An 18,353-nucleotide genomic window follows, 5' to 3' on the forward strand; every position below is an offset into this window, starting at 1 on the left:
AGGCAATAAGTGGATCAAAATGTGTATGGTACATTTACACAATGGAATTCTATGTAGCAGAGAGAAAGAAGGAGCTTATACCCTTTGCAACAGCATAGATGGACCTGGAGAGTATTATGCTAAGTGAAAGAAGCCAGGTGGTGAGGGACAAATACCATTTGACCTCACCTTCAACTGGAACATAATCAACAAAAGAGAAAAGCAAACAAAATATAACCATTGAAGTCGAGAACAATCTAACAATAGCCAGAGGGGAGTGGGGAGGGAACAGTGGGGAGAGGGGGTTACAGGAGGTACTATAAGGGACACAGGGACAAAATCAAGGGGGAGGGTGGAGGCAGGGGAGGGAGGTTGGTTTGGCTGGGTTGGGGTGGAGAGATGGGGAGAAAATGCAGACAACTGTAATTGAATAACAATAAAATTTTTAAAAAAGATTTTATTTATATACTTTTAGAGAGAGGGGAAGGGACAGAGAAAGGGAGAGAAACATCGATGTGTGAGAGAAACATCAATCAGTTGCCTCTCTTAAGCGCCCCTGACCAGAAACTGAATTGCAGACCTTTCACTTGAGCCACACTAGTCAGGGCCCTACTACTGTAATTGGAGGTGTCTTCTCAGGTGGTAGCAATGGAGCTCCCAGGATCTGAGCGTCAAATCCCTGGGGAGTCCTCCGTAGCAGCTACAGGAGCTGTGGTCAGGGCACTGCTTCACTCTCCTCAAACTCTTCTCCTGGTTCATCCCAGCACAGGGGGAAAAGGGGGCTGGGCCTGGGCACACCCTGTCCACCCAGCCCTCAGCTGTTGCTGTTTGACTGCTGCTCCCTGCCTGATTTTTGGGTCCCTCTTAGGGCCAGTGAGGGTCACTGGCCAGCCACCTTCACCTGCACTCTTTGCCCTGCTGCTGGTGTGTGTACTGAGGGCTGCCTCCTGTTGGCCACTGCACACAGGGCCAATGTGCTTTGTAGCACCATTCCCTTCTTCCTCTCTGTTCAAAGCTCTAGGGCTGAACACCACCAAGTCATTTGATTAAAACCTCTTCCTGTTCTTACTTTTAATGTCATTTTTGCAAATTAAAGCATAATGATTACCGGGATAAAAGGGTAGCTTCTGAGTCCATCTGGAGGTCAAATAAGGTAATGTTGGAACATCTGTCCATCCAATGTATGTCTTGAAAAGTGTTGATATCCCCTCAGTCAGTTTTGCCATTTCACCCTTTTGTGCATATCAACAGCTTGGGCCTCAAGGTGGGGTGGCATGTGGGTTTGTGGGGCAGAGGAGCAAGGGCAATGCTCACATGCCTTGGCCTGTACTATGATCTGTGCAGGGCTGTCAGTGGCCCCCAACTCCACACTCTGGGGAGAGTAGGTGCCCCAAACTCGAGGACAGAGGCATAGGGACTCCTGCAGTTCAGATGAATGAGCAATCCCTCCAGCCCAGTGCCCTTGTCCAGTGCCCTATTGCTCCCTGACACCCCTTGAATGTCTTTTCTGGACTTGGATGCCCAGAGAACCTCTGTGCCCCTTGAAGGCCCAGGAGACTCTGGGGGCCACTCAGCCTAGTTTAGGGGCCCAACACCTTGTGGACTTCTCAGCCCACTGGGCTCTGAATTGGTTCTCTCCCCCAGAACCCTTGGCAGGAGCCCTGGTAGTTCCCAACATTCCTGGGTGGCAAAGGGTAAGGGGAACCCTCATGTGAAATCACAGAGACCAGAAGTGAGGGGTACCATGAGACATTTATTTGAAGCTGGCAAATAACCAGCAACTGAAGGGGCAGGGTGGGGAGTGGCCCTCAGTCACCATCCGCTGGGCAGCCTGGGAGATACTGGCAGCCAGCTCTCCAGCTGAGTCCCATTCCTCCTTAGGTGCTGTCCCCGCACAGGACCCTGCCTCCTGCTGGCCCCTGGCCTTCCTACTGGGCCTGAATGCTGGGCCTAGGGGCTTGCTGCCTGTAGAGCTATGAGGAGAGACTGTAAGAGGTTGAGGCACATATAGCTGGGCATCTGGCACTGTGGCCCAGCCTGGGTCCAGGCAAGGTGGTCCTGGGGCCACTCAGGGAGACTGGACCATACGCTTGTGAGTGTCAAAGACGTAACGCTTAAAAGACAGGTTGAGTGTTACATGCTGCGTGGTTTCTGGCCGCTCCACAACCTCCTCTTGCTTGGCTATCTCCCCTCCACTGGCCCGGCTCCGCTTTTTGAGGGAAGGTGTCAGGATCTTCTTGGACTCAGGGCTGAGGCCACCTGCAAGGCACAGAGGGAAAGCCTGTCACTCTGCTACTTGGTCTGCACACCTGCCACCCTGGATGGGCACCTATACTGGCCTACCTTCACCCTCCCTTATGCCAAGCCAGGATCCCAACATCCCTTCTGCTTCCCTCTCCAGCCAATGGATCCCTGAGGCCTGTGGTCCATTTTGTCACCTAAATCCCTGCATGCTAGCCCTTCCCCCTGTGCTAGTCCATGCCACTGGTCCATCCAAGTTAGAGCTCAGCAGTGCTCCCCATCTTGGTCTCCTGGCCCCTTGCCCACTTGTCCTCCCTGCACTCAGGTCCCCATGGGGATCAACCTCATACCCAGTGGCCATGTCCTTCCTTTGCTCTAAATGGTTCTGTTGCTTTCCAGCATACTCATGCTGAGACCCACACCCTGAAACTGAGGCCTACTGGCCTAGGTGTTCTCCACTCTCCACCCATCTGTGGCCTGGGAGGCTGACCTCTGCCAACATTGTGGATTCCAGTGTCTTCTGGCCTCTAGGTAGGTTTAGCCAATGGGAACCCTAGCAGATCATAAGGCAAGAGGAGAGAGCAGCTAGGATGTTGAACCCATTCCTTTGGCCAGAAATTCTATTGGGGGTCCTTTTCCCTGAGCACTGGAAGATGCTGTTCCCCTGCCCCCAAGACTCCCTCCTTCCCACCATGTCTTACCTGCTCCTTTGCCTGCCCATGCCTTGGTACAGACCCTCTGTTTTTTCCCTCCAGCCAAACTACTGAGTGGAAACGTTTCTTGCTGACACCCGACTAACCAACTCTTCGGGCCCTGCCACCATTATTTTGGTGCTTTCCCTATAGACTTGAGGAACACAGGACTGTTTCTGGGCCCTTGTCACACTTGAGCCTCTGCATGTACTGTTCCCTGTTCCTTAAACACCCTTTATTTCCTGCCCCAATAATCCTGAAATACAAGGCTACAGCACTCACACTTCCTTGGGGGCTTATTTTATGAGGAATCTGCTTGATGGCAGTACGGTGCAGCCTCCTTGTGGGCTACTGGCTTGGCTGAGGTCACTTGGCTGGCCCTGAGCACAGAGGCCAGGCCCCACCTCAGCTCTACATCAGTGGAGCACCCTAGAATAAGCTGCTTACCTTCTGTGAGCACCACAGCCCTACTAGGGGGTCCTGGTGGAAGAAAGCTGGCAGGGCTGTGTTAAGACTGAGCTGATGGGGCATGAGATGGGCATGGGGCAGGGATGCTCGGTGGGTGGCAGTGCCTGGGACTTCTACGGGGGGAGCTGGGTACGAAGCCTTCTTAACCTGGTGAGGGGCAAGTGGGGTGGAGCCTAGCCCACACCCTGCTTGCCAAATGAGGGGGTCCTGGTAGACCTCTGAATCTGCCAGAGAGGGCACTCCTGATTTGCTGAGAGGGGCTACATCTGCCAGTGGTTTTAGCAGCTGTGTCTACAACTGGAAAGAAGTTGGAGGTAAGTACAAGGAAAAGGGCCTCCTGTCTGGCATGTGCTACTCTGTGTCTGCTGGCACCTGATGGGGTTCCTCCTTGGACCCAGACTTGCCTGGGTGCTAGCTCTGAAGAGAAGATAGCTGTGCAGTTTGGGCATCAAGCTTCAGTGCCAAGATCTGGTATGCCTCAAGCAGGCAAAAAATGCTGGGCAGCAAGGGCGGGCGGGCTAGCTGTGGCTTAAACCAGGCACTCCATGCATGTTTGTTGAAGATTTCAGCAGCCCCTTCAATTTGCAGGTGAGAAATTGGAGCTTCCAGGAGGGCAGTGATTTAATCCTGAGCCAGGAAGAGCCAGGATTTAATCCCTGGGTTTGCATCTGATGGCAAATGCAGACTACCGCCCTCCAGCCCATCACTCCAGGAGGAGTCCACCTTAAGCAGATTCCTAAAAATGGTTCTGCAGGCGAGCTGTAAGAGCATCTTATACTGGCCCTGCAGCTCCTGGACATTTAAAAAGGTGGGCAGGAAACTGGTTCAAGAGACACCTGTAGAGTTGGTAAGCACCAGCCCTGCCCACTGCAGGAAGGACTCCATCTTCCTCTCCACAGGCAGAGGTGAGACTGCCAGCTATTGCAAAGCCTGCATCACCTGGGAAGGCTGGGGCACACAGCTGATGTTAATGGGGCTCCAGGATGCTATGGACCTTGGGGGTCTGTACCAAGGGGAGGTGCCCTCCTGCCAGGCAGCAGGGTGTCTAATCACAGGCTCCACACTCTGTTGGTCTGCATGCCTCTGGATTGGGGCGGGGAGCATGGGAATGGCACTGGGCCAGCCCCTACAAGCAAGTGCCAGGCCTACAGGTATCTGACTCTCTGAATATGAGCCCTGGCCTTCCTTCTGCAAACAGAGAAGGTAGCTGGCATCAGACACTGACAAATAGCATTGGCAGCTTGTCTCCCTCTGGTGCCAGGACGTCTGATGGCTGAAGAGGAAGGGGGCTCCTCGGTGTCTATGTCTCACTGGGAGACAGGTGTGACCCAATCGGTGGCCCATCTTGCCTGAGATGGCTCTCGTTACATGCAGTTCTCACCTCCCACTGCCCAAAGCAAGCAGAGCTGGAAAATCTATCTGGCACTAGTGAAGATATAGACATTGAATTGCTCTTCTGAGATGGTCAGGCTTGTTTACCACTGCTCAATTCCAGTGTGGCCTGGACACAATGCCTAGAAAGCCTGACTGATACAGACCTGTCAGCCGGGGCTACTGGGCTGTTTGGATTCATGGTAAATGTCACTGGGAACTGCTTTGTACACAGTGGCTTTTTTGCCCCTTAGCCAGTGGCAAATGAAGGGAAGTAAAGGGAAGGTCAGATTGTTGGGTGGCTGGAGCTGCTGCCCACACCTACCAGATTCAGTGACACTCAGACCTGAGCCACACTAGGTTCTCCCAAACTGCCCCTGGCCTTTCACTCAAAGACATTTGGGGACACTCCAGGACTGGGAAACACTGGTGATCAACATGCAGACCAGAACCCAGGCTCCATGGAGTTTACTAATCTGAGAAGGGGCAGACAGTGATCAAGTGAACAAGATAATCCAGATAGCCACAAGACAATCAAAGAAACAAAACCAGTGTGTCCCTGGGAATTGAGGGAGGCCAGATCCCATGTGTCAAGGGCAGACTTCTCTGAGGAAGAATGCTGGAATGGGGGGCCAGATGTCATGGGGCCAGTCACATGGAGATCTCGGGCAAGGGTCTGCAGCAAACTACATCCATAAGGCGTCTCATGTGCCCTGCTCTGCAGGAGCCCGAAACAGGTAGGGTCCTGGAGATCTGCAGGAGTCATGCTCTAATTTGGGGGTCAGAGTGGTGCAGGTGGTGGCTGAGTGCCAACTCTCCATCTGCCCAGTGTCCACCAGTGGTTCCTAAGCATTTCGTGTAGGCGTTGGGGACACAGAGGCAAGCAGGAGCTTCCTACTCTTATGGAGCTGCCATTCTCTCTTAGGTTCCCTCTGGGAGCCTTTGTGGACTGAGCAGCAGTGTGTTGGTCCCTCTTGGGATGGCTCCTGGCCTCTGGCTTCTGCATATCCCTCTTCCCATGTGACCTGGCCCATACTGCACCTTAAACTGTCCCCTTGCTACAGTACACCAGACACATTGCCACCTGGGCCTGTGCATTTGAAGAGTCCTCCCCCAGGACTTCCAATGGCTCCCAGGCTTACCTGCTTGGAATCATTGTGTAAATGTCACCCCCTGGTCAGGTCTTCCTAATCACTTTTACCCCCCGCCCCTACATGTTGTGACTCCTCCTACTCCACACTATTTTCCATAGCTATCATCACCTTCTAACGTAAGTTATTATTTCCTTATTTGGTGTTGGTTGTCTGCCACTGCTAAAATGTAAATCCTACCTCAGAAGTGATTTTTTTCTAGCTATTCATGCTATAAGCGCAGTACCTAGAACAATCACCTATAGTAGATGCTCAAAGAATTCTGCTGAATGAATCAGTACTGGATGAGGCCCCACTAGGCAAGGACTGGCTGCCAAGCTCCTCAAATGGTCACAGCATGGACTCACCAACCCTCTTCTAGAAATTCAGTCCTACCAAGCAACCTGAGATTTGTGTCACCATGCATGGAGGTGCTTAATCTTCACAACAGTGTGGAAAAACCAGGTCCAGAAGAATAGCAACTGGCCTCAGCTCACTCAGCTCTAGAGAGGCAGAGATGGACTGACTCAGTGAGGCTACCTGATGGTCCGTGTGCCCACAAGAATGTGGTAAAACTAAGAAGGGCAGTCAGGACAGGAGCATTTGTTGTGGTAAAATGTTCTGGGAGATGAAAAGTGATACCTGGAAAAAATTTAAAGTTGTACAAAGACAGACTAATATTATAATATTAATTTAAAAAATGCAGGAATCAAAGTTTTTGCGAGAGTTCTGCTCCAGCTCTGGGATACAGAAAGAAAAGATTAGAAGGCTATCTATTAGGACACTGGGGGTCAGTAGTGCAGTTATAAGCAATCCTTTTTCTTCCTTCTACTTTTTTCTATTTCCCAAGGTTTTTACCATGACCCTGGGTATTCACAGGGCAACCTGCTACAGGGCTACTGGCATGTCCTCCTGCACACACGTCTGAGCCCAGAGAAGACAGTGCCCATTCAGTGCAGTCTGGCTGCTGAGTTCATGGGCACTTGGGGAGGCAGTGAGAAGAGGGAAGAGGGCCCCCGGAGGATGGACTGGAAGGGAGGGCAGCTGGTGAAGGCTCTCAGAGCTGCCTGGGCCAGGAAGCCTACTGCCATCTCTAGGCCATGGTACGGTCTCTGTAGCTCTTTGGCTCTGCCCAGTGAAAGATGGGGCTGAGCAGAATCTTGGGGGTAGGTGATGCTCACAGCTACTTCCTGGCCTTAGAGGTCCATGTTTTTTATATTGCTGCTGCACAAAGAGCAGTAACTGAGAGGCACAAGCTTAGGGATTCACCCTCCACAACTTCCCGAAGGTCAATCCCCCACTCTCCATCTTTGACCCTCTCTGGTCCCTCCCTCACAGTAGAGAAGGCTGCTCTAAGACACAAATGAAACATCTGGGCTTGGTTCCACTACCAGCAGTACAGTCCTCTTATTTGGCAGTCAGGGCCTGCATCATCCACCATGTGCCTCCCTCTGTGCCTCACCCCTGCTCACTCCCCACCCCTATCTTCAACCGTGTTCCTAGCTCTAACCAAAAGAAATTAAGCAGGCCCTCCTAAGTCACAATTCCTTTGTCTCGAGCACTCTTCTCACCCTTTCTGTATAGCCAGCTCCTGCTCAGCCATTGTTTCCATGGGAAGGCAAAGGACTCAGGGTGGGTTTGCTGGATGAAAACAAAGGGAATGAGCAAGGACTCACTCAGGAGTGTAGGGCAGTGAAGGGAAGAGAAGTGCTCCAACAGAGCCTATGCCTCCAGATCTAGGGAGTATCAGTCTACAAGCCAGTGGCCCTGGGAGAAGCCCCGGCTCAGAGAGTGGCCACCCCCACCCCATGTGACCTGGAGCCTGGATCCCCACCATGCAGTGTGTGAACTTCACTATATGTGTGAAGTTCACACTGTGGCCATCATTCCACAGGGCCTCAGCAGACATACCCTGCTCTCTCTTACCAAACCTGGGGGTTCTTGGAGCCTGGTGGCCCTGTTCCACTCCAATAAGGCCAGATGGAGGAGGCAGTGGGGGAGGGCCGGTGTGACCCTGGGGGTGACGTTACTGCCCGTGGCTTTTCTTGGGGACACTCTCCCAGGGCCTGTCTGGCCTTTCTCACTGAGTGCCAGCTCTACACAAAGGCACAATGGACTGGAGGCTGCTGGGTCTTGGCGGAGGCCTGGGGTAATCAGGAAAGAATGTGGGAAGTACAACTGTTTCCCAAGCCCTGGCTGAGGGTGCCGCCCTGACATAGCCATCAAAGGCCGGCAAATTGCCTCCAATTGCTGGTGTCGCTTTCATGTTGGGGGCTAGACTGGGAAAGGGGCCTCAGTATTGGTGGGCGGTTTGCATCCTCCCAGTGGGAACTGAAATCTCGCAAGCAGCTTGGGGTCACTGGCCCCCTTGGTGGCCTGATGGGGCTGTAGCTAACTCTAGCCACTCCAGCACTTCCCCTTCCTGGAAAAAACAACTTTGGAGAGAGTTGAAATGATAGGGCAGAAAGAGAGCCAGGGCAAGGGGCAGGGTCCTTTATGGGATCAGCATTGTGGTAATGATAGGATGTGCTGTGGAGCTCAGAGGGATAAGCCTGGGAGCTGGGCTGAGCTGATATATGGGGTGGCCAGAGCAGGGTGGCCATGGAGGGCCTTGAATGCAGCCAGGCCCTGATTCAGGACTGGATGCTTGGCCTGTGAACAGGGGGCACTGCCCAAAGGAGGGGACCTCCCTTGATGAGGTAGCCCGGAGCACTAAGGCTGAGGTCCCTCAAACAAGGTGGCTGCAACTCCCATCCATTGAGCTCCAGTGTCACATTTCACCCAAAGAGAGGAGTCTCTGCCCACCTGTCCCCAGTTATGAAGCCACCCAGAAGAGATCACAGGTGATCACAGAAGGGTGGCAGGACAGGGCCTGACAAGATCTCCCATGTCGCTAATGTGGCAAACTGTGCAGGCCGTGCTGCTAGAGGTGAAGCCAGAGGTGAGCTTGGCTGGGAGGGAACTTAGGGGACAAAAATGGGTCAGGGTGTAAGTACCCTGACACAGGGCAGGACCCAGTCATGTCTGATATGCACAGGGCTGCTATTGCTGCCCCATCCCGCAGGTGACCAGCAGAGGCACATCAAGGTGCAAGGACTTGCCATGGCCCACAATAGTCTGTGGTAGAACTGAAGTTTGAACCCAAGGTCCCTCTGCCTGCCAGCAGGCCAGGGTGGTGTGGGCCCTATAAAAGCTTAGTTCTGGTCCTGGCTGGGTGGCTCAGTGGACTGAAGTGTCATCCTGTATACCAAAAGGTTGTGGGTTCAATCCTTGGTCAGGACATATATTAAGGTTGTGGTTTCAATCCCCAGTAGGGCAAGTATGGGAGGCAACTAATCAGTTTCTCTGTTACATTGATATTTCGCTCCCCTCCCACACCTCCTGCCATTCTGTTCTCTCTAAAATCAATAAGCATGTCCTTGGGTGAGGATTTTTTAAAAAAGCTTAGCTCTGACAGAGGCAGCAGGGAGGGAGATGCCAGCACACTGCTGGGATTGTCCAGTAGTTAGGGAGAGCTGGGTCAGTGACAGGGGCAAGTGTGAGTGTCACTTGGACAGAGAAAATCAGCTTGCTTCCTGCTGAATCCCTGAATTCCTGGTGTCCCTGAACTCTACTATCTATTGGTTGGACCTATTTTTCTAAATTTATACTTGGAAACTGAAGCCTTCAAGCCCCTGGCTGACGTGGAGAACTGCCTGGTTTTCCTTCTTTCTCTTCTTACTATGGATCCTGTATATAAACAAAGATGCAATTTACTTTAAAAAGATAAGGTGATTAAGTTTTTATCAGAGGTGTATTCTGCTGATCCTACAACAAAGGGAATTAGGGGAAGGTAGAAGACAGAACAGGCCCTCTGGAATCCAGCTTTCTGAAGTTCTTGAGCACAAGCTCAACAGGCTCCACATGGCCCCTTTCCTTGGGGAAGGGTGAGGCAGGGAACACCTGTACCCCAATTTCGACATCTTAATGTTGCATAATTCCTCCTTTAATTTATATTAAGCTTCTTAGCAGCAATGATGAATTCTTCTAAAACAAAAAAGTACCCTTTGCAGAAATCTATCCCACACTGTGTACATTGAAATTACAAGTACTCAAGGCTTTGGAGATTGGGGGTCCATGGGAAGCAAAAACAGTACATTATGTGGAAGGAATGATTTTGTTTTAAGGCAAAAACAAAACCATTCTGAAATAGGAAATGACTTGGTCTCAAGAATTGGACAAAGGCTCAATTATTAGGGGAGCAGCTGAAGAAAAGGAGAATCTGTTGTCACATACTGGGAGGGGATGGGGAGGTGGGGGACAGCCACAGTTGGTATGGGGCTGGTGGTGGTTCTGAACTACCCAACACCATCCAGCACAGGCTCCCATCCATCCCTCTGGCTCAGGGGTATCAAATTCATTTTCACCGGGGCCACATCAGCCTCTCGGTTGCCTTCAAAGGGCCGAAAGTAATTTCAGCTCCTTAACAGTTAAGGAGTAGTTACATTTATACAGTCCTAAAATGATTTTGGCCCTTTGAAGGCAACTGCAAGGCTGATGTGGCCCCCGGTGAAAATGAGTTTGACACCCCTGCTCTAGGCGGAGGCCCAGGGCAGGCATGAAACTCACCTGTGCTGGGGCCAAATACCCCTGAAGTGGCTGTGACCATTCCTGGCAGCAGTCTGGAAACTCAGGCAGGGTTCAAACCCTTGCCTGAAACTGCACAGCTGTGAGAGGGGAGCTTACCTGGCACCTCTGGTGACTTGCCTTGGGCTCCTTGAGGGTCCCTTCTCTAGGCACCCCAGCAGGCCCTGGAGGAGCAGGTTCTCCACACTGGGACCACAGGCTCTGGCCTCCTGTCATGAGCCACTAGGCTTCTGTCCCAACAGCTCCCTCTTCTGATCTGCCCTTGGATGTGTTGCCAAAGATATCCCTCCAGAACAAAATCTGATCATCCCTCCCAGCTTAGAAATCTTCAGCCATTCCCCAGTGGGTGTCCAAATTCCTCTAAGCAACCCCTTACCAATTGTTTGCTACAGACCCAGCACTTCCTCACCAGCACCATTCACTCCTGCACAGGGTCCCACCACTTAGACCTGCAGAGAACCACACCATTCACCCCTGTACAGGGCCTCACCACTCAGCCTTGCACAAGGTTCCACCACTCACCTCTGTACAAAGTCCCATCACTCAATCCTGCACAGAGCTTCAACACCTAGCCCTGCACAGGGTCCCTACCACTTACCCCTGCCCTGGCTCTATATAGGTGCTCTTTCAGCCTGGGGTGCCACATGATGCTATCTGCCTGGCAAACCCTACTTTTGCTTTGGTTCTCAGCGATAAGCTTAGCATCTTGGTGTGGCCCTCTCTGATGCTTTCCTGGCCTCCCTCCTCCATGAAGACCAAGACTCTACATATTCTGCTCCACATCCAGACCCTGTGTCCCTAGGAGACAGGATACAGTCTGCAGCAGTGGCCAGCAGCTCCACGAAAGGGCACTAATGGCAACCTTAGCCCACCTGTACTCTGTCTCATCTGCCAGTGGACCGGGTCCTGAGAGCTGGCTCTTTCCCAAGGGCAACCGCCCCCTCCAAGGGAGTCAGAGCTCACCCATCTGCCAGCCTGGCTCCTAATAACCCTCCCACAGCCAGATAGATGAGTCAGACCCTGTCAATTTACAAGAGGCTTGGGGAGTAGGACATCGTAGGAGGTAGGGCTGGGGAAGAAGGCAGGAGTGCACTGGCCCTTTTGTCCCACATGCCAAGTCCAAACAGATCTGGAGGCCTTGTCCTCAGCACACAGGGAACCTAAACCCTAGTCCCTTCCCCTCAGCTCATGCACCTATCAGCATTAGCAGGAATGGCTGTGTGGGTACCTGACTGTTCAGGGGGAATGGGTCAAGTGTTCCATGAGTGGTGAGTGTACTGGGCAGGCAAAGGGGCTCTGCAACCTGCGGATGGAGCTGAGCTGCCTCTGTGTGGCAGAGTTTCCAAAAAGATGAGCCCCGTCAGAAGTGTTCCTAGGGACTCTTTCTGGCTGAGCCTTGGACTGAGGTTTGACAAAGTCTCAGGGTGGGGAGGGCAGGCTGGAGTGTAGGGCCTGGGCCTGGCTGGATCCCTGCTGTGTTCTGAAGGAGGGAGAGGGTGAGGGTGAGGTAGGCAGCACAATCAACACATATCTTGTAAGTCAGTCTCTAAGCAAGGGAGGTGACCAACTAAAGTTACACAGCTGGTAACCAGTGGTCAGTGATTCAAATTCAGGCTTGGGGCTTTGTGAAGCCATCTATCTGCTGCAGGCCTGGGAGTTTGTCTATGGGCCTGGCCACCCAAGGGCTCTGCTGTTTCTCTCTGGGGGCAATGCTGTGGGTATGGGCATGGGGCTGAAGTTGCCTTTGAGTGAGAAGAAGATGGCAAAAGGCATGGGTGTGGCATGGCTAGGGACCACCCCAATTCTGGCAGTGTGGGGTGGGCACTGGTATGCTCTGGGTCCTAATGGTGGGTGGATGGGTGAACCAATGGCCTCGGCTGCTGCCTAGATAGATGCCGCAAGTGGCTAAATCAAAGCGAGGAGATCTGCATAAAGTAGAGGATGTCTTGCATGAAGTAGGCCCAACCCACCCTGCCCCAAAGGTGGGCATCAGCCAGTTCTCAGTAATCACAAAAAGAGGACCAGCAGTAATCCCAGCTAACATTGACGATACCTTCACCATATGCCAGGCCCTGTTTAAAGAGCTCCTGTACAACAGCGCTCCTCAATTCCACAACTACTCCCTGGGATGACTACTTATACACAAGGAAACTGAGGCACACAGGAATGACCTGGCAGGCAGAGTGAAAACTCATTGGTTTCACAGCTGGACTCCCCTCTGCTCTACCACAGCCTGGCAACCTCAGGTTCTGGTTCTGACCCCACATGACCTCTGTCACAGGTGTACATGAGCTCACTTCTCTAACTGACTGTGGCTCTCTGAGGGCGGAGGCTAGATCCCACAGTCTACCATAAGACCTGGCCCAGGAAGGATCAAAAAAGTACTTTTTCCTCAACTCCCATGAAGAGGGCACACCATCTACTCCATCATTAGAGATGGAAACTGAAGCCTAGAGATACAAAATGACTCTCCCAAGGTCACAGAGTTACTGGCAGAGAAGTGATCACATGTCCTCATTACCACATGGAAGAACCCAAGTTCTTTTCCAGGCAGCTAGAGGAAAGGAGCTATCTCTCCTCTTAGACAGCACTGCACAGTGCTACCTTTGTGCCTGGTTGATGGTTAGCCCAACTCTGCTAGCAAAGCACAAATGTACACACATACCAATGCACATTCATACACACCTAAGCACATACAGCATGTGCATGCACACACATGCATGAGCATGTGTTCAAACACACATATGTGCACACAAGTCTCTGGAACAAGAGATCTCCTAGAGGGCAGGGGCCATGCATTCAGTAGGCTCTGTTCAGATCCTGGAACACAGTGGCCACTGAGTCAGTCTTAATTACTACAGGAGAGGAACCAGGCCTCAGTGAGAGCTTGCAGGCAGGGGATAGGCAAGGGATGGGTGATGTGGTGCTGGTGGAGCTCTGAGCCCATGGTCTTGTCTAAATGCTAGGCCATGTGACACGGTAGCCTTACTGTCCCGATCTGAGATCTGCTTTCCCCCTTGGTCAGGATGAGGGATCATGGGAGTAAGATATGCAGCAGGCTCTCCTTCCAGGAGGCAGCTGCTATTCCTGGGCTCTCCTCTCCTGCAGTTGCCTCACCCCTCCATGGACAGCCCCCAGGGTAGGCTGCGAAGGAGGGCATAACTCTTGGTGGCCTCCATGGAGACTGTCCCCACCACCAAGGAAGCAGAATTTTAATACTCCAAACACTCCTTAAAGTGCATACACTCTTAAAGAGCAGTTAATTTTCAATTAAAATACCTAGAGAAGAGACTAAGATAACTGGTTTAAAGGTAGAGCTTACTGACAATAAAAATCTTTTTCATATTGCTTTTCTTAAAGAAAATTCCATATATTAAAAATGTCACTTTCATGACTGGGGAAAATCCTCATCCGGAATAATGAAGGCAAACAAAGGCCTAGGAGCAATCATCTTCCAGGGTCTATATGGGGTATCCTGAGTACTATATCAGCCCCGTTTCTGGAGTCGGGGAGAGCAATGGGCAGGGCAGAAGCTGGCTGTCCTCTCCAGCTGACAGGGAAGGGCAGGTGGCAAGCTTCAGTCCCTATCCATGCTTTTGACAGCTATAATCTCCCATGGTTTACCTCCTCCCTGGCTACGGCTGGGGTGAGTACAGGCCGCTCATCCCTCCACACAGGCACGTAGACTGTGTACACATGCACAGCCCCTCAGAGGATTATGTCAGGCTTGGGCCCAGGGAGACTGGTGTGTGCGTGGGGTTGACCCACTCACTTGGCATGCTGGCCCCCTCCCCATCAACACCCAGCATGCCCTCTGAGACCTGCTGTACTGTTTTTGTACACATACAGGGTCCAATTGACAGCCTTCTGTTGTGTGTCCAATGGGCCTCAGGCCTGGGCTGGCTCTCTGCTCCTTAGCCTTCATGCTCATGTTACCATGTGGGTCCCCAGTGCCCAGCACAGAGCCTGGCAGAGGGTGGCATCACTGTCTCCTCCACACATCCTGGTGCTTCTCTCCCTGCACTTTGCATTTTAATTTCCTGTTGGCTCATCATCCGCTGACTGCCACTAGCCCTGGGGCTCTCTGTAAGCATGACGGGGACAGAGTGCCTTTCCCAGGCTCAGTGCTATTTCATGAGGTGCTGATGGGCTGGCATGGACCATTGCTCACTGGTGTGTGTGTCTTCCTTCTTCCAAAACACTGTCTGTGGCTCTTTCCTAGGCAGAATTTAATGTCTTTGTGGCCACAGACTAACTTTTTACCGTGGCTTGGTGGGGCTATTTTATTGGGTTGGCCAAAAAGTTTGTTTGGTTTTGTTCATAAGATAGCTCTACTAGTGCTTAGTTGTTTTTAACTTCATTTGAAACAGTTTTATTGGATTGTATTGTGACAGCTGTCGTATCAATGCACGTTTAAAAAACAAACAACTTATCAAGCCCTGGCTGGTTTGGCTTAGTGGATTGAGTGCCAGCCTGCGAACCAAAGCGTCGCTGGTATGATTCCCAGTTAGGGCACATGTGTGGATTGTGGGCCAGGTCCCCAGTAGGGGGCATGTGAGGGGCAACCATACATTGATGTTTCTCTCCCTCTCTCTCTCCCTTTTCCTCTCTCTAAAAATAAATAAAATCTTTAAAAAAAAAAAAAAAAAGGTGTTCACCTAGATGCACAGAAACAAAAAAAAATTATCAGGATTGAATTTTTGTGCAGCCATTTTAATATTGAAGATGGAAGAAAATATGCAAAACTTTCAGCCAATTATGCTTTATTATTTCAAGAAAGGTAAAAATGCAACTGAAATGCAAAAAAAGATTTGTGCAGTGTATGTAGAAAATGCTGTGACTGACAAAAAGTGTCAAAAGTGGTTTGCCAAGTTTTGTGCTGGAGATTTCTCACTGGACGTAGCTCCACAGTCGGGTAGACCAGTTAAAGTTGACAGCGATCAAATCGGGACATTAATTGAGAACAATCAACGTTATACCATGTGGGAGATAGCCGTTCTACTCAAAGTATCCAAATCAATAAAGTTATTGGTGCAATGTAAAAATCTGTCTTTTATTTTACAGAAAAACTAAATGGATTTCTTACCAACCCAATACATTGGGGAGGGCTGCCCTAGCATCTGGGGGAGTGTGCAGTCCTCAGCTTGGGAGTACTTCCAACCAGGTGTCTGGCTGCGCTCAGGAGCCTGGGCTCCATTGGAGTGACTGGCCCAGGGTGGGGAATGCACCAAGAATAGTGCTGAGCTGTCTATGGTGTCTCTGTGCCAGGCCCATTTTCTAGGCCCAGCCTTGCACCACAGCCAACAATGTAAAGATCACAGGGTCATGAGCTCCCAATGCTGCTGGGTACTTGCATGGACCCCAGAACCTCAGTTCCTATATCTGAAATGGGCCAAACAACACCCCTGCTCTGGCAGGAAGTGGGAAACAGCCCTTCAGAGAGGCAGTAAGTGAATATACAACAGACCCCTGCAGAGAGCCTGGCACAGGGAGAGACTCTGGAGATGGTCTCTGCCTTCCCCAGCCCTGGAAACAATGCCTTTGTCCTTTCTGCTTTTGCAATTTAAGTTTGTGGTGGCCTTAATGTCAGGTGTCTGCACTACTGGTACTGAGGAGTGAGCTGCTACAAACTGCCCTATGCACACAGAAGAGTGGCTGTACATGTGTGGTCTTTTGTGGGTGTCAGAGCAGGGGCTAGGGAAGGCCAAAGCTAGGCTCAGAGAAAGCCCTCATCCTCTGAAGACCATGACAGGCCAAAAGAAACCTGGGGGACTGAGAGACAGCAAACACTGGCAGAGCCCCAGGGAGAGGGGCTACACCCACCAGACCTTTCTCTGATGATGGCACACCCCACTCCCCCAAAACCAGGATGGCTCACACGGAGCTTTGCAGACAGTGAGACTGGGGCAAACCCTTGGAGTATCTTGTGTGTCAGGCAGGTCACCTCTCTTGCCCTTGAAAGACCTGTCAGGTGGGCACAGGAGTAGTCACCAGTCTAGTTGCACACGTGTGTGGGTGGTGGGGGTGGTGATTGATGAACAGCATCCCATGGGGACTTGGAGAGCCTCCATTACCCTGCCCAGCTCTGTGCAAAGCCCATGGCTACACTATCTGGGGGTATGGGAGTAGGTGAGGGCTGCAGGGTGGTAGGCAGCTGGCTTAGCATCTCAAGGTTAGAGGCACCTTTGGGGTTTAGCTGGGGAGGCCATGCTAACCCAGAAGGGTCAGGGGCTCTTACACTTCTTGGGAAGATGGGAAGCTGGTGCTGCAAGGAGATCTCCACAGTTCGGGTTTGGAGATGATTTCATTTCTGGACTTTTGGAAGCAGTAAGCATACCGATAGTCACTGTCTTCAGAGATCAAGACTTCAGATGCTTGCCCAAGGCTGTGCAGTCTGTTCACTCACTTACTTGATACTATTGACTGAGCCCCTACTTTGTGTACAGCTCTGCACGAGGTGCTGGGGCCATGGAGCCTGCCTGGCAGAGCTTCCATGCCAGTGAGGGACAGGCCATTCAACCAAGTCCGAGTGTCAATGTCAGTGTTGGCAGCGCTTGGCAGGGGCTCAGGAAGCTTTGATTCTTCACAGACGGTGGCCAGGGAAGGCCATGCTGCTGAGATAGCATTTGAACAGAGGCTTGGAGAGGCGTGGGGGAGCCTCAGGAAAGAGCACGCATGTACCCATGGGTGTGCACATGCATTCCTGTGTGGTATAGAAGACTTAGAGGAGGGGTGGGTCTGAGGCCTGTTGGCATGGCCCCCTGGGTACTGAAGGGATCAAGGGTGGCAGGGGAGACTGCGGTGGGCATGGGTGCAGGGCAGACATGGAGCATGGGTGGAGGGTAAAGCTAGGCTTTTAGACTGCTCCAGTGTGCCACATTTCCAGAGGTGCTGAGCCCAAGTGAACTCATATTCTGGCTAGGTTTCTCAATTTGACAGAAGTTTCCACATGCTGCTCCTCCTTCTCTGGTGGTCAAAGCTCTAACCCCTCTAGAGACAGGGGAACCAAAGATCCTAGAGGTCTTTCTGTATCTGAGATGAGTGACAAGGAAGGCTTTGTACCACTGTTCCAATCCTGTCTCTCCCACCCACATTCTGGACCACAGGGTCAAGTTAAGAGTACTCAGGTACAGACAGGCTGCTCCCCTCACCTCAGCCCAAGCCTGGCTGCAGTTTTCCCTACATGCACACACACCACAGGCTCTACTCTGTTTTGTCCTTGGCCCTGTCTCTTCTTCTTCCTGCCCCTCCCCCATCTCACACCTATTTCTCCTACAATGCTTGTGCAAATGCCAACTCCTCTACAGAATAAACATTTGCTGAATAAATAAGTGAAGAACGAATGGAAAAATGTTAGAAGCCTCTATGCCACTGCACAGAGCCATACATTTGAACCCAGAATGGTCCACCCCACTAATTTATTGGGCATCAGTTCAGGACCCTACATGGAACAACCCCTCTAAGTCTCACAATCTTATCTTCATCATGGTCTTCAATTGTCAAGATACTATAAATTATATTTGGAGTTCTCCGAGGAGGCAGGAAAGCCCCCACTACATTTTCATAAGGGAAAACACTTTCCTAAGACATGGACAACTATAATGATGCAAAAAAATTTCAGGATCAGTGCCTTCTATTATTCAGTTATCTGGGAGGCAGTATACCTATTGTACCTGGCTTCCCTGCCTCTAACACCAAACTCCAATTTGACAGCACCTTGCTTGTAACCCACCGACTCAGCCACATTACGCATTCAACTCCCAGCTTTGTCTATTTGAACAGCAGTCTGCCCGCCAATGTGGAAAAGAGGGTGGGACTGGATCCATGGTGTAGGCCCAACATGGTG

At 51.5% G+C, this 18,353-nt stretch overlaps 1 protein-coding gene across 3 annotated transcripts in view; it reads right to left on the reverse strand.

Annotated features, from left to right (window-relative positions):
• Positions 1–1,712: 1,712 nt before the first annotated feature.
• EEFSEC (eukaryotic elongation factor, selenocysteine-tRNA specific) overlaps positions 1,713–18,353 on the reverse strand; it is a 365,489-nt gene continuing 348,848 nt past the window's right edge. For all 3 annotated transcript variants that reach the window (XM_024580197.3, XM_045187763.2, XM_045187762.2), the window contains one exon: positions 1,713–2,238. In XM_024580197.3, coding sequence (XP_024435965.2) covers positions 2,048–2,238 — 191 coding nt within the window. In that variant the 3' untranslated portion in view covers positions 1,713–2,047. The remainder of the gene's footprint in view (positions 2,239–18,353) is intronic.

The sequence above is a fragment of the Desmodus rotundus genome, chromosome 10, assembly GCF_022682495.2.
Source record: "Desmodus rotundus isolate HL8 chromosome 10, HLdesRot8A.1, whole genome shotgun sequence".
Classification (NCBI taxonomy): domain Eukaryota; kingdom Metazoa; phylum Chordata; class Mammalia; order Chiroptera; family Phyllostomidae; genus Desmodus; species Desmodus rotundus.